The sequence below is a fragment of the Biomphalaria glabrata genome, chromosome 17, assembly GCF_947242115.1.
Source record: "Biomphalaria glabrata chromosome 17, xgBioGlab47.1, whole genome shotgun sequence".
Lineage (NCBI taxonomy): Eukaryota > Metazoa > Mollusca > Gastropoda > Planorbidae > Biomphalaria > Biomphalaria glabrata.
In genome coordinates this window covers 13,108,116-13,125,042 of record NC_074727.1, presented here as the reverse complement: position 1 = coordinate 13,125,042, position 16,927 = coordinate 13,108,116, and the positions used below count along the sequence as shown (strand labels likewise).

General features: G+C 37.8%; 1 protein-coding gene across 1 annotated transcript in view; it reads right to left on the bottom strand.

The window, feature by feature from the left end:
- Positions 1–3,787: 3,787 nt before the first annotated feature.
- Positions 3,788–16,927, bottom strand: part of LOC106055563 (probable G-protein coupled receptor 139) — a 48,605-nt gene continuing 35,465 nt past the window's right edge. The window contains exons 2-3 of the mRNA XM_056016381.1: positions 6,592–6,755; positions 3,788–5,510 (exon numbers count right to left, since the gene is read on the bottom strand). Coding sequence (XP_055872356.1) covers positions 4,281–5,510; positions 6,592–6,708 — 1,347 coding nt within the window. The 5' untranslated portion in view covers positions 6,709–6,755 and the 3' untranslated portion in view covers positions 3,788–4,280. The remainder of the gene's footprint in view (positions 5,511–6,591; positions 6,756–16,927) is intronic.

The window sequence follows — 16,927 nt, the reverse complement described above, 5'->3', positions numbered from 1 at the left end:
TTGCGTTTTTGTTTTACGATAGTTAGCAAGTCATCGTGGGGTCTAATCGCTGCAGTAACCTTGTCTCTAATTTCTTGGTTTGTAATGCAGTTTTGAATGTGATACCTAAGATCCTTCTGTAGCATCTCGATTCCATTGCTAGGATCCTCCTCTCTAGTTCTGAAGTCAGCGTCCAAGATTCACAAGCATATAAAAATTTGTCCATGACCAGGGAGCGCATCAGTCTGATTTTGGTGCCGAGGGCTAAGCCTTTGCCTCTCCATATTATTTTAGTTTTGAAAGGGCTGCTGTGGACTGTGCTGTTCGGGCCAGTAGTTCAGGTTTCGTTCCCGCATCAGAGAAGGGTGTGTGTGGAAGGGATAGCGAGAGAGAGTGAGCGAGAGAGAGAGATATATAGCAAGAGAGAGTGAGAGAAAGAATGAGAGAGAGACATAGAGAGACAGGGAGTAAGAAAGAGAGTGAGAGATTTGAGCCGTATATTAAGGATTTCCCGACAGTCTAAAATAAAATATTTTCTTTCCTAGATTTCATATAGAAGGCAAGGTTTGAAAAGTGTCTATTCAAACGGTTGTTACTGTCTAACCTTCTTTGTTCTCCGGGGAACGGGGAGAATAGATCTTCGACATACGTGTTACTGGCAGCATCGTCTGAGGAAATCGTCGAGTTCCAATGAACCAATCATTCAAGTCTTCATTATGCAAAGAGTGCACAAGTAGGCTCAAAGGGCTGGATAGCACCTCGTCACAGACCGAATATGTCCCTCGGGCCGTAGTCTGGGCACCATTGTACTAAGTAATTGCCATCTGTGTGCACTATAACTCTTCTTCTTCCTTTGACTTGATTTTACATTACTTCTCATGTGTACCAGTCATGTCCAGTGGCGTAGCAAAATACCTGCTCTTGTAAACCTTTCCTTTTAAATGTCTTCTGATACATTCATGGTTTGATCTTTGACTATCAAGATAAATGACAAGTTTTGTGGTGTCACTATTAACATAGAAGTATTATGGTTGTCACGTGACAATTTGGATTCTTGAAGCTTCGGCTTTCTACACAGAAGAGAAAATTCTGTTAGACACCTTATTTATAGTTTAGTTATTTAGCGACGCACCATAGAAGACGCATATTGAACGGGACTAGTGACGTTTGGGATATGTTGGGTTAGAGACCGGAAAATCAGTTAGCGATAGAATCCTCTAGGGTAATGACGTGTTTAGTTGACAGATACTTTTACTGTGGCCTTTTCTTAGATTAAATATATGTGAAGTTGTTCATCAGCGTTGACTACATCTCTTTACTTGTTAAAATAGATGTTTTGTTTTGTCTGGATTGTTGATCAACTACACTGAATACGCCCGAACAATAAAACCCAAACGCTTGCAGAGTAATTGGTTGAAATTCAACAGTCATCTATAGTTGACCTCAAGACAGCCAGAACAAGCAACATCACAATTGATAGAATGGTAACAATTCGTGGGGATACATCCTTATGCTTTTGATTTGGAAACCTATTTATTTAGAGAGAGCGAAATCGAACTTATTTTAAGGTCCAAAATTAGTCTGTTCACTTTATTATAAGTTTCAAGATTCTTGTTAATTCTAATAGTGCGAATTTATTAATGAATTCGGATTATAATGTCTATACTTGCTTTAACTGCTTAATATATGGTTTGTTTCATATTTTTCATGATTTGTACCTGGAGGATTTGCGGTAATGTTTGTGTACCTCACAAATAGGAATTCTCTTAGTTCCTCACGTAGGCTATACAAGAGTCATTGGCATACAATTTTTAAAAAGTAAAAATTAAGGGTTCGTTATTTATTGGGATTTATTTCAACACTATCTCTGTCAACAGATAATTTAAATTAATTTTTTTTTATACTGGAAGGTGCATGTTGTTCGCTAATGTATATGATTTCAGTTTGGGATATTAAAGTACTTAGTTTAATCAAGTAGATTTATATTCAATGAATACTATATCATGGATTCCTCGTCGCCACGATGTTGTGCTACCAGATTTACGTTTAGAAATATTGATTCCTGTTAAACTCGTTGAGTTGAGGGCCACATTTGTGATAATCTCAACATTCTTCATATAGTATTGCCTTGTTATTGACATATTGCATTTTGAATTTATTTAAAAAGTAAAAACAAAACAAAAAAAACAACAACTTCGATTTAGATGTACTCATTTGCAATTATAATAACTTTGCAGCCTTGGTTTTAAAGACATTTAAAAAGAAAGTGTTTCGATTTATCAGCTTTAAAAAAAATACTCTTCTAAAGTGACTTCACACCTCATCGGCAACATAAAATATAGCCTAGGGCCCTAGAGAGATTGAGGCCCCCAAAAGTTATCCTAGTTATCAATGGTAACGTGCTTAAATATCTACCTATAATTTTTGAAAGTTAATACATGTACCTGCTAATTTTGTTAATTTTAAACATTATTTTATTATTATTTTATAATAAAAATGGAGCGTGTAAAATATATAATTTCTTATGTGTTGCTTTGCTACAGGTGAATGCGCTAAACTTATGCACAGGCGAGAGAATATATTTGAATTTTCGTGCAGTATTTTCTGTGGCTTCGCTTGATAATTTGAGTGTTGACATTACTTTGGACATTTTTTTTTTTGCATCCGTATTGAAGTTCCATTTCAGGTATGTGCAATTTATACAAGTACTTGAAGTACGCACATGGCTAAATTAACGCAAGAATATTTTCTACCGCATCCCCCCCCCCCCCCCCCAACATTTTGATATGAAAAATGCCTTGTTGGGTGGTTGTGCATTATTGACATGGTTGGTACAGGTGTTACATGCAATAATTTTATCCGAGCGTATTTAAATTAAAAAAAATAAAAATCCACTTTCTATATTTTTATCTGTAGATTCTACTCTAGGCCAGTCTCATCAGCTGACTGTTGGTGCATGTGATACCAGATGATGGCCTCCATATTGAACGTTTTCTATTTTTCCTTCAGATGGAGAGCTACACAGGGGAAGCTATCAGTAACATGACGCACACCTACCTTACAAATAAGTGTAAAATAGATTTCAGTAAATGTCGAGGCCAGTCAAACGATAATGCACCAAAATGTCTGGGCAACACAATGGTTTGCATTATCTAATATTGAAGATAACAAGTAGAAAAGTAAAAAGTATAGTTCAGACCTTGCGACCTATAGGGCAGATGATGTTAAGGTCATTTGTTTCTTTGACTTCAGGTTAACGAACAGGGTGTCATGTGGCCAACACAACGACCAACCGCCTCTACTTTTCCCCAACTAATTTCATGTACCCATTAGAACTGTCTGGACTAGGAATCCCGAAATTAAAATTTCCAGTCTTCACCCAGGATCCCGGTTCGTGTTCGGAAGCCAAGTGCTTTACCCATCAGACACCACGCCTCCTGACACCACGCCTCCTGACACCACGCCTCCAGACACCACGCCTCCTGACACCACGCCTCCAGACACCACGCCTCCTGACACCACGCCTCCTGTAATAGAAATGTTTACAAAATCAATTCCTACATTATTTTCAAGTAAAATCAGATCGTATCGTAAAAGTTTGGAGCTCGAACACACGACGCTCTATCAGCTACCCTGCCAGTTTCGGAAATGTCCAGACTTTCAACTTTTGACCAAGTTTTGCAACACACGAAGAGCGTGTAGGACTTGAGCAATGGAAAACACAAGAAAACAATACCTCATTTTCATTCAAATTTCTTTTTTATTGTTTAGCATTACATTCAAAATAAAACGTCAACACACCCGGACAAACACACACACACACATTCACACACACATACACACAAACATAAGTACAGACAATTAGAGAAATGTTTTTTGTATCAAACTCTTTGGCAGGGGAGGAAACTCCTCTCAACTAAAGAGCAAACAACAATGCTCTGGGAAGCTCAACTGTACTATAAACATCAAAAGCTGTGCGCTTAGGTTACATTATGGGACTTGATTTCTTGGCCAAACTTGTCCTAATAGTACCTACAGTACGCAGGATACTTCATCAGAAGATAAACAGGACTACTTGGAGTCGACCACTATGGTTCTTGATTCGCCAATGCGACTAAACTTGGTCAAGCGACTCATCACAGCGCCACCTACATGTTGGTTAAACATTCAGTGATGATGATGACGATGGGGCTGAACTGAAAGCTGCAAACAAATCAAGACGCTGAACATTATTTGATATGTTGAAACACCAATAAGTAGAAACAGTTCATAAATGCCTCAATTTCTTTGGTGCGCTAAATTTAGACCCACGTGTCGTTAGTTGTTGGCGGGCTGTGCTGTTTAATGCTGTCCCTCCCGTCGGAACTTCTCGATGGCAGAAGACGAAAACTTTTCTCAAAAGTGGGACGCCTCTGTTTTTTAAGTTTACATGTCACCTGATGACGGCGATTTTTCATAAAAACTAGACATTTAAGCTCTCGTCGGAAATACGCCCCTGTAATGGAGTACAAGAAAAAGTTGATACAGTAGTTGATGTAAAATATTGCTCTGGTGAAGAAAGATACACCCCTGAAATAATCCAGGTCCCTGGACTCGTGGAAGGAAGACAGACTCAAGAATCCCGATGTTAGGAAAAGTTTGAACCACGTGACGAAGTAGGGCAAGTTCAAGGCCACAAAGCAGAACGAGACCAGCAGTAAAATGGAGGTAAACTCCAGCTTGATGACGCTCTCTTCCGTCACCACCCGCAGGAGGCGCTGCTGTCTGTTGTGCACCACGAGCTGGCGAATGATCTTGATGTTAAGTATCGTGATGATCACGAACGGGACGAAAGTTATGGACACGGCGTATATGGAATCGAGTATGAAGGACAGGTCTCGATACGCGGGTATCGTTGTGCACATGTGCCCCCAGAGCTCCACGTTTTGGACGCGGCTGAGCAGAGGCTTGAAGATGTTCACCAGGAACGAGACGATTACGATTCCAAAGACAATCTTCCTGGAGCTGCTCAGCGAGCAGATGTGCCTGCGTCGGAGCGGATGGCACACGCCGATGTATCTCTCCACCGTGAAGGCCACCACCAGCCAAGACGATAAGAACCTCGAGACGTAATGGAGGTACATGATCAGCTGACACAGCCCAGGCACCAGCATGAAGGACAGCTTGGAGCCCGGGCTGAGGACCGGGTATCCCCGAATCAGCCACTCGATCAGAACGTAGAACAGCAAGGCGAATATATCCGACGTGGAGAGCGCCGCCAGATACGTGCTGGCCGACAGGTGGCGCATGTTCTTGGAGACGAACACGCAGAAGGAGAGAGGGTTGCCAATGATTCCAATGACAAAGACGACTGGGGTGAAGTAAGCGTAGAACAGGCGGCCGTTAATCAAAATCGAGACCCGGTGAGGGGGCAGCTGGCCGGAGGTCACGTGTGAGATGGAACTGCAGTTTGTTTCATTGAGGTCAACCAGTTGAAGCAGAAACGACAAGACGAGTTCACCAGCCATTGTGCAGGAATCATTCTGGGCCGTCTGGGAAAAATACAAAACAGTAAAGGTTTGATTAAAACAAAGTTGACAGGATCTTTCTTCAGTACAACACGAATAAACAGAGCAAAAGAAATTACACGTACTGCTAATTATTATATTATTATACCGTTAACTGCCGCATGCAAATATATTTAAAAAATGTGTAAAAATATGCAAATAAAAGCCCCCTTCCCAGGAATACAAAAATGATTGCTATTTTATGAAATTCTCTCAGAAATAAAATAATGACAGCACATATATTTTCGTTTATAAAGCGCTGTTAACAAACAACATGTAGAGATGTAGTAAAAAAATATTCAAAGTCAACATTTAAAGAACAGAAACTTACTATCTTAAGTAAAATTGAAATAAAATTTTTTTTTTATTAATATTTTCTTATGCTTCTATATGGCGCGTCTCTCAAGTCAGATCAAAGTCTTTTGTGGACATGTGGTGGGGGGCAGGAAGGGGGGGGGGAGTTATCTGGAAAGTTTCCGTGCTACCTTTTTAGGCCTCGTTTTCAGCTTGAGTCCTGCTCGAGCCTCCTTAGGGTCACTCAGCCCTACATCCTACTATTAAGGTTAGTGGGTAGGGAACATCCGGTTATTATCCAGGTGGATCTCAGCGAGACCAATCCATTCGTCTCAATCTCAGTCAGCTTGCAATTGCATACGAGTTTTTATAGTTTCTTGTTTGTAAGGATTTGTTTTTGCTGCTAATTGTGTCTTGCTTTGTTTCAGAATATTTTGTTTATTTTTCGCATCATTCTTTGAATGCACTCTGATCTGGATTGTCAGGGGGAGGTATGGCGAGAGAGAATGTTAGTTTGATATTTTGGTATTATAGTTATATCCCCTTGTATATGTATTCCCAGGTTGTGAATGTGAACAGTCTTGCACGTGTTGTGAACTGAATGGCTAAGTCTTCGTTGAATGTAAGAGAGAGAGAGAGAGAGTGTGTTAAGTTAGTGAGGTCTTGCTCCGGTCCCGGAAGGTTGGACAGTCGCTTCCTGGGCTGGTGTTTATGTATTATTTACTGAAAGTTAATATAATCGTGTGCTTATTAAGTATTAAAGTATTCTCACCTGTTCCTTGTCTGCTGAGACTTCTTGATGTCCATCGACATAGCCATCGTAACTATTGGATTCCATGTTGACTCTGGAGGTACTGGAGTCCCCCACCTGGACTCGTTCTATGGTCATTCAATTGTGTTCTCGTCAGTCCAGGACATGGACCATCTCATTGTCACCTGTTGGACCAAATAAACATATTGGTTAGCAGCGTCGTTTACGTCGAAGTTCAATGAGCTTTTAAACGTTGTACCTTTTCTTTCAGTTTATGATGGGAGTCTCAAAAGTTGACCGCCTTCGATTTACGCCTATGTATGCGTACATTATACATGGGGTCGTGGTGGCTGAGTGGTACAGCGCATGGCTTCCGAACCGAGGGAAGTTCGAATCCAAGTGAAGACTGGGATTTTGAAGGTGGATTTTTAGACCCCCCCCCCCTGAGTCCACCATGTTTTAAGGGTAAATTGAGAAGTAAAGATTGGTCGTTGTGCTGGCCAAATAACACCCTCGTTAACCGTCAGCCATTACATTATCTGCCACAATAGACCACAAAAGACCACAATAGACCACAAAAGACCACAATAGACCACAAGGTTTCAAATGGGGTAAGGATGGGGGTACGCATTGTGCAATCTAATTATGTTGGCTATAAAACCTACTTGAAGGTATATGCCCCTCCTCTAGCACAGTGTCCCCCCCCCCCAGACTTTTTCCATTACGGAGCACTTCGCACATTCTGAGTATTTAGCGGAACACTTTGCTTATTTTTTTTTAGGTTGGATTTTTTTTCTGCTTGTTTAATTAAAAAATAATAATGAAACCATACTCAAAATTAAACTTTTTTTTTCAAGTATAAACTTTACTTTTATGGTATTATATCTGGGAAGAGCATTACTTCTTGATTTCAGGCATGCTATCAGCGATCTGAATTCGAACATCTGATGTGGCATCAAGCATTTTTCTTTGCTTTAACTTTGTTGAAAAATAAAAAAAAAATAAAAAAAAAAAAAGGTTCTACAAACAGACTGTAGGAACTAAATTAAAAAAACAACAACAACAAAAGACGACAACTTGTTTTTCAAATAGTGTGTTACTCTTCAAACTTGACCAGAAATCATTTAAAGTTTTATCATAGTATCTTTGATTTAAGTTAGAATCAGAATCTAGATCAGTTCAAAGTTAATAAAGATGTTATAGAATATATTTTGTTACCTAGAAGTTTCTTTTTTTTGTGTGTGTTTGCATTTACTTAGAGATAAGTTCTACTAGCTAATTATTCCAGTAGTTCGCGGAACACCGTCAGGCCTCACGGAAAACTAGGAATCAGCGGAATACAGTTTGGGAAACACCGATCTAGCAATTCTAGCCAAATGCCCCATACATCATTCATGACACTTCACCACAGACTGGACTTTAAAATACATTTGTTAGTGCAGTCTTTAAAATTATCTTGTATTTCTTTTTTTTTTTTTTAAATTTCTACCAAGGCAAAAAGGTTTTAGGAATACAAGGTCTAATTACACGTCAACATTGCTCTGTTCATTGTTATGTTGAAATTCTTTGGTGTTTGTCTCCCTTGTCAATATCTCAAGTTACTCCCCATTGTCATTCTCGCTTCTCTTTCAGAAAGCCAAAAATAGCTTGAACCCGTTTGATCTACGATACTTTTCCCCGGATGTGACCTCAAAGGGAGATAATTAGTTTTTGTGCTGCTGTTTGTTGTTCTTTTATCTAAAAGTTTGTTTTTTCTTCATATCCTCACATGCAGATCTAGATCTGATATTCTAATTCTAGATTAAGCTAGTGAATATTTCTATGACCGTCAGTATCATTTGAATTGTGTGTGTGTTTTTATATGCATAACTTTTCTAAATATTTTATTTATACAGCTAACGCAAAAGGAAATCATCAACTCTAGAGTGCATGATAAACAAGCGAAAGATGAAAAAAAATACATAATTTATTTTAGGGAAAGAACCACAAAACCCTTTTCATATATCTCAGTACTGCAAGTTTCAACTCTTTTTTTTTTATAGAAAACAAAATTAATCAATTAACACCAATTGATTGGTTTTATTTTAAAATTGATTTCTATATTGTCATGGACTATGAATAAGTGTGGGAAATTTCAACTGATCCGAGAATGGGAAATGGGAAAAAAAAACATTTAGAAAGTTTGTACCAGACAGACGGAGTGAATATAAGCTTTGTAAACAAAAAAATGTATGCTCCGACTGACTCCATAGAACTATATACTAAACACCGCATAGCAGCGGAGTATGATACTTGGGGCCTGGGTTCAGTAGGATGACGGTGCTTGGGTGCTCCCTTCCGTAGTTTAAGTGTAACAAGAACCATCTCGAGTCATCCTATATGTATAAGCAGTGGCGTCACAAGGGCCTTAGTCATCCGGTGAGTCCCGCACCCCTTTCCCTAGTGACGCCACTAGGCATCAGCAGCACATTAAAAGGAAACTCCGATGTTTTTTTTTCAAATTTGAGTTGTTGACACATTTAAATTACTCGTAAAAAGTTGCAATAGCAAACATTTTACCATTTTTATTTAAATGCTAAGAAACAAATATATTTAATAAATTAGACAGTAATTTTTTTTTTGCTTCTCAAAAAAAAATACAAAAAATAAACGAGATTCTTTGAGATTTTGTTTCTAGATTATCTTATCTTATATAATACAGACATTACTTCAAAAAAGAAGATGATTTCGTCCTACGCGTCATGCATTTAGTCATGCATGTTAACCAATGACTTAAATTCTACCAAGTCACTGGTTTTCCTGGCTAGCTCAGGCAACTCATTCCATGCTCTAATAGCACTTGGGCAGAAGGAGCATTTGTACTAATTTGTCCTAGCATATGGAACAAGGAATGCGCCATTATCCTTGTGTCTTTCTGAGTATTTAATTAGATTTTGTTTTTGAATTTGAAGATTATGGTTCAGTGTTTTATGTATAATTGCTACTTTACTTTTGAGTCTTCTATCCTGAAGGCTTTCTAAATTTAGTGATTTTACTAAAGGTAAATGTGTCAAATGTGAATATTCGTTAGATATGAATCTCAATGCTCTATTTTGTGTCTTTTCCTGTTTTTTAATATTTTATTGAGTTGAGGGTCCTAAATAGAGGATGCATATTCTATTATTGGCCTAACCAAGGTTAAATAACATTCTAGTTTATGTTCTTATATGATTTAAAGAAATTTCTTTTAATAAACCCTAATGCTTTGTTTGATTTTTTAATACTTTCATCAATATGGAATTCTATGACAGTTTTTCATTTATTATAACACCCAGATATTTTGCGGTTTTAGTCTGTGCTACTTTTTTACCATGAATAAGATAAGTGGAATTAATTTGTTTTAGTTTTTGTTACTCTTAACAACTGACATTTTTCTGGGTGGAAAGACATGCTCCAATTTGATTCCCATTTCTGTAATTCATCTAATTCTCTTTGTAAAATATCTGTGTCTTGTGTTGTTTTTATTGTTCTATATATTATGCAATCGTCTGCAAATGATCTGACTTTTGTTCCTGAACTAACGCAATTTGGTAAATCATTTATATAAATTAAAAATAGTAGTGGACCCAAGACTGTTCCTTGAGGTACACCTGAGTTTACTGTTATCGGTGTTGATTTAGAGCTATTTATTATTACAGTTTGTTCTCTCCCTATCAGAAAATCTTTAATCCACTGATGCAATGGACCATTAATGCCGAAATATTTTAATTTTTTAAGCAAACTATGGTGGTGAACTTTGTCAAAAGCTTTGGAAAAATCTATTAAGATAGCATCTATTTGCTCACTAACCTTTTGAAAAATCATCAATTAGTCCTATTAGTTGTGTTTCACGTGATCTATATTTCCTAAAGCCATGTTGGTATGGAGTAAGGACATTATGCTTGTCTAAGTGGTTTATGATGTTACTACATATCATGTGTTCTAGGATTTTACATGTGATGCTGGTTAGTGATACTGGTCTGTAGTTTCCTGGTTCAGAATTTTCTCCTTATTTAAATAGGGGGGTGACATTAGCTTTTTTCCAGTCCATTGGTACTCTGCCCTGGTTAAGAGATGCCTTAAAAAGTATTTTCAACACTGGTGCTAGCTCATTGCTTAGTTCTTTGAGTAATCTAGCTGGAATACCATCAGGTCCAGACGCTTTATTCGGTTTGATGTTGGCTAATAGTTTTTAAATTCCATTTTCTTGTACTTCTATATCTCCTATGTTGTCTACTTGGTTCAAATTAAGTAATATGTCTTTGTCTCCTGGGGCTGAGAAAGCTGATGCAAAGCATTTTCTCCTTTTAATGGTGCTACTCCAGTTGTTTCCAGTTTCTTAGACTTAATGTATGATCATAGGCTTTTGTTTCTATCCTTAGATATAACATTGTTTATGCATTCACTCTGCAGCTGTCTGCTTACTTTTTGGGTTAGGTGTTTAATTTTAATATACTATTTATAAACACTTTCTGCCTTATTTTCTTTAAATTACCTAAATAGGTTTTCCTTCTGTTTACAAAGTTTCTATAATCTATTATTAAACATTTTTGTATTTTATTTACGTTGTATTTAGTTGGTATAGGATTTTCTATAATGTTTCTAAGATAGTTTTTAATGAAATTCCAGTGTTCATCAACTGGTTGGTTAATGTCTTTTTCCGATAAGAATGTTTGTTGAAAGTTTAATGCAGCTTGGTATAGCAGTGTTAGGTTGCATTTATTCCAGAGTAAGATTCTTCTTTTGAGTTTTATATTGGCGACTGCTTTTATCTGACAGTGTATTTTAAATGAAATTATGGTCCAACAGAACAGAGATGATATCATAATCAACTACTAGGTTAGACATACGCCAATTCCCTCAAATATACTTGTCACAACATGCAGATGTCACAATGTGTTGTGATGCCGGGGATTTTACTTGAAATAAAATAGTTGAATAAATGACGATCTAGAATCACAATAAAAGATTCTTTGTTAAAACAAAACTCTGGAACTTTATTTAAATATAAAACGTAAGTACAGCTTATGTACAAGTTACAGATCAATCAACACAAAATATCACAAAGGCTTTTAAAACAGAGCTCTTAGAAGACCGACTGACTACTAGGAAATTATTTTATTGACTGGCGTTCTTTCTACTCTCGTCAATTCTCTCGCGCTAACTCTTTTAAAAAAATGTCTTTGTTTAATTTCAAATCAACCAATAGATTTGCAACATCATGATCACGTCTTGGGTAAAACCTGAGGTGCTGTCAAGGGTCTAGATTTGTGGGGTAATTCCTGAGGCTCAGTCAAGGGTTTATATTTCTATTAAATGTGAAATGTACAAATAATTCTATAATGGCATCTGTGACATATTACCCCCCCCCTCCATTTAGCATTTGTATGGTAATAGAAATGCTCATATGTATTAAAAATATTTAAATATACACAAAATACCATACATGAAATTATAGAAAAATGGTTGAGGTAACATATGACAATGCTCTGAAAAATAAAGTCAACTTGGAGATAACAATAAAAAAAAATGTAAATGCAGTGTCAGGTATATGAGAATAAAATTATTGATGACTTTGAACACCTGTTTCACTATTCAAGTGGTTATGAAAATGAGACAATGCTTGTCATGAACAATATCAAAAGTTGTACAAAGCATAATACTTGAATAAATTAAATCTTGAATTGAATAAGTTACTTCTCTTCATGGTGCTTTATGATGAAATTAAAATATGACAATACAAAACTGATATACTACACCTGTGGAAGAAAAATATATACACAATTATGTAAAGAATTAAATACATCTGGAAAGTGTGTCAGCGAAGACATTCTCACGTCCAGGAATTGTCTTGACCTCAAATTGGTAGTCTGTGAGTTGTAGACTCCAACGAGTTAAACGACTGTTCGCTAACTTCTTTGAGTTCAGAAATGCTAGTGGTGCATGATCAGTTAGGAGTGTGAAATGAGCACCTAGTAGATATCTGGAGAACTTGGCTATGGCCCATACAATGGCTAGACATTCACGTTCGATGGTTGAGTATCTGGTTTCAGCTGTTGACAACTTCCTGCTGATGAAAAATACTGGGTGCAAAGTCTCTTGGCATTTCTGTGAAGTGTCTTGGTATTTCTGCATTAGGCATGCACCTATAGCTGAAGATGAAGCATCTGTGGCGAGGTAAAATTGCTTCTCTGGATTCGGAAGTTTGAGAATAGTGTCTCTTGAGAATTCAGCTTTAATGTTCTCAATAGTGGTATGTAACTTTGTAGACCATGGAATCTTCGTTGGCTGTCCTTTCTAAGTGAGTTCAATCAATGGAGTTATGAGTGCTGTGTAACCTGGTATGAAATGTCTGTAGAAATTACACAGACCCAAAATACTTCTCACTTGCTTTTTACTGGTGGTGACTTTGATGTCTAGTATGCGTTGAATAATGTTCTCTTGTGGTCTCAGCGAATTGTAGCTGACTTTATAACCCAGGAAGGATATTTCTGACATGGCTAGTTCTACCTTACTAGGCTTTATGGTAAAACCATGTTGTTTCAGTATGCTGAAAACTTCTTGTAGTCCTTTGATATGTTCGTTCCATGTCTTATGGAATATGCAAATGTCATCTATATATGACACTGTGTGAGAGCGATTGCCTAGTATGCTGTGAATGGCTCTATTAAAGGTGCTGCTGGCGTTGACTAGACCAAATGGCATGAAGTTGAAATGGAATAGTCCATAAGCTGTGGTGAATGCCGTAAACCGTTTGCATTCTTGTCTGACTGGTATTTGGTAATAACCTCTGGACAGGTCTATTTTGGTGAAGAACTTTGCCTCTGAAAATTTGGTCATAAGATCTTCAGGATTTGGCATAGGATATGAGTCGAGTTGGGTTATTTTATTTAACTGTCTGAAGTCGACACACATTCTTGGAGTTGTCGTTTGCTTCCGTTTGACAAGAACTATTGGTGCAGCATATGGAGAGTTGGAATGTTCAATGATTCCTTGCTCTAATAGTTGGTTAATTTCTTGTTTAAGAAAGTCTCTGTAGTGTACTGGTAATGGGTAAGGTCTTGCTTTTGTAGGCTTGGAATCAGTAAGTATTATATTGTGTTCCGCAATTGACGTTTTGCCTGGAACATCTGTAAATATGTCTGAATTTTCTTTGAGAATGGTAGTCAGTTCTTTCTGCTTTTGCGGTGTCATTGAATTGAGTTTGATGTCTTGCCAAAATTCAGTTTGTTTGGTAGTTGTTTGTGGCATATTGATGTCGTCAAATTCAGACGTGTCATTCTCATCTTCTTCTGGTATGACTGCAAGACATGATATGGCTCTTTCATTTTGTTCTGGGCTTGTCGTACCTTCTGTTATTGTGTTATATTTTTGTAACATGTTGACGTGATAGATTTTCTTTTTGTTGTGTATGTCTATCTCAAAGTCAACATCTGTTATCTTTCTGAGTATGGAGAATGGACCTTGCCATTTGATGAATAGTCTGTTGCTTTTGTCTAGTAGTAACAGACATACTTGATCTCCTGGTTCAAATTGTTTCAGTGTTCTGTTTCTATTGACTCTCATTCTGGTATTGGAGTTTGCTATGGCTGTGGCTTCATTTGCTTTTTCACATGCAGATATGACTATGTTTCTGGTATCTTGCACATGTTGAAACGCTGTCTTGGTTTCTGATGAGATTGAGTTTTGGCGAATAATAGCTTCTTTGAGGATTGCCATCGGTCCTCGTGGGTTGGCGCCATAAACCATCTCGAAAGGTGAGAATCCTGTGGTTTCTTGAGGACTTTCTCTGTATGCAAACAGAGCTGCTGGTAGCAATAAGTCCCAATTCTGCGGATTGTCGTGTGCTATTTTTGAAATGCACCTCTTCAAAGTACCGTTGAATCGTTCGCAAAGCCCGTTGCTTTGGGGATGGTAGGGCGTTGTGAACTTCATCTTGATGTGGTACATGTTCATGAAGTCTTTGGTAATGTCAGCCTTGAACTGTGTGCCTCTGTCAGAGAGGATAACTTCTGGGAAACCAATTCTGGAAAATATCTCTGACAAAGCTCTGGTGATGTCAAGCGCTGTAATGTTGACTAGAGGTACTGCTTCTGTCCATCTTGTACATGTGTCAATCAATGTCAGGACATATCGATGGTTTCTTGCTGAAGCTACAGGCATAGGACCAATCAAATCAACTGAGACTTTTTGGAATGGCTTGTCTGTCAATTCCATATCTTGAATTGGTGCCTGTGATTTGTTGTTCTTAGGTCCTTTGACTTGGCAAATATGACATGACTTCACGTATTTCTTGACGTCTTTAATGATACTTGGCCAATAAAATTCTTTGAGGATTCTGGCTTTAGTTTTGACTATACCCATATGGCTGGCGTGTGGAATGTTATGTCCTGTTGCCAGTATTTCTTTCCTGTATTTCTGTGGCACTATTATTTGCTGAATGGTATTGTCTTTATGCATGGCATTTTTCACCAGGAGGCCATCTTGAAAATATGGTTTATTTGGTAGATTCAGCTGTTTGTTTGCTTGAGCCTTGTGATAAAGTATTTGCAATGTTGGATCTCGTTTCTGTTCTTCTTTGAAGTCATCATGTGTGAAATATGACTTGTCTTGATGGACTTCAGTTTTACCAGTTAGAGTTCTTGTATCATTGTTAGAGACTCTGGGCATGTCGTCTTGTTCTTCAAAGTTCAACAATGGACATTCGGGAATTGGAGGTGGACTTATGACCGGTAGGGATGGGCTTGATGTAACTGGGGGTGTCCATGTTGAATGTTCTTGATTGTTGCTGGCTACTGGACTAGTAACTGGTTCTGTTGCATTCTGCATAACTTGAGTAACTGAGGTAGCCATGTGATTATTTTGGCTAACTTGTTCAGGTGCCAAATGTTCTTGTTGTCTGTACATGGATCTTGTCATTACTGCCAAACATTTTTGACCTTGCTCTATGGCATTTGTCCATTCAGTAAGTTCTTGAGGAGTGCATTCTTTAACTCCCTCTATGTTTCCAATGATTAGGTCCACTGGTAGATTGGGTGTTACTAATGCTTTTGTTTGACCACTGAAGAATGGTGTAGTAACATAAATGATGGCTTCAGGTAACTTGCTGACAGTTCCGTTGAAGGCAGTGGCTTGGACGTGGTTGCCTGTGAAACGGTTTGCGTGTACGAAGCGTTCATGTACTAATGTGGACGTGCTTCCGGTGTCACGAAGAACTTCCACCTTCTTGTCTCCTACAAAGCCTGGATAAAATTTGAGACCATTGGACTTTGCAATGACTGTCATAGTTGAATGCTCATTGTAATAGCTTCTGTTATATGAGCTTCTGTTTGGCATATATTGTGGTCTGGAGTCCTGTGAATGACTTCTGTAGCGAGGTTTGTTATCTGGTTTATTATTTCCAGGTGCTTTGTTGAGATTGTATTGCTCTCTATTGCTGTATCTTTGAGTTGGTGATGTGGGTCTATCAAAATTTTGATTTTTGGAGACTGCCTGTTTTTTCCAACATTCATAAGTTTGGTGACCCTTTTTATGGCAATATGAACATTCTGTGGTTCTGCTGCGGCATTGAGACGTGAAATGCCCTAGTTTATGACATTTGTTGCATTTGATTTTGTCATCTGACTTATATCTTGCATTTTTGTCTTGAGCAAAGCAGACAAAATTTTCTTCAACAGATGGTTTGACTGACTTGTTTGGATAGGCTGCTTTATATTGTCTGATGATCTTGGTTAATGTCTGGATATCAGTAGGATTTCTCTCTATAATGTAGGATTGAATATCTTCTGAGTGAGCATGGGTGATGTTGTCGATAATAATATGTTGACGAAGAGCTTGGTAACTTTCTTCTATTTTGGCCATGGATACCCATCTATCAAACCACATTGACATATTAGCTACAAAAATTTGAGGATCATCATTTTGCTGTGGCCTTTCATTATAGAATTTCTTTCTATAGTTGGCTGAAGTTGCTCCGTATTGGCGCAGTAGAGCTTCCTTGATATCAGAGTAAGTGCTGCGTTCATTGATGGACAGTTGTGAGCAAATGTTGACAGCTTTGCCAGTCAAGAGGGTGAGGAGTGAGCTCGACCAATATGCTTCAGGTAGACCGGATGTTGTAGCTATTTCTTCAAATCTTATGAGATACGAGTCCATATTGTCAATGTTTTCGTTGAAAGCCGATATTTTGTTCATTAATCTGTATTTGTCAAACATATTTGAGTGACCTTGAATTGAAATGCTTTCTTTATTTTCTTTATTTTGTTTTTCGAATTCCATTTTTTCTTTTTCATGTTGCCTTTGCTTTTCGGCGTCTTGCCTTTGTTTTTCAGCTTCTTGC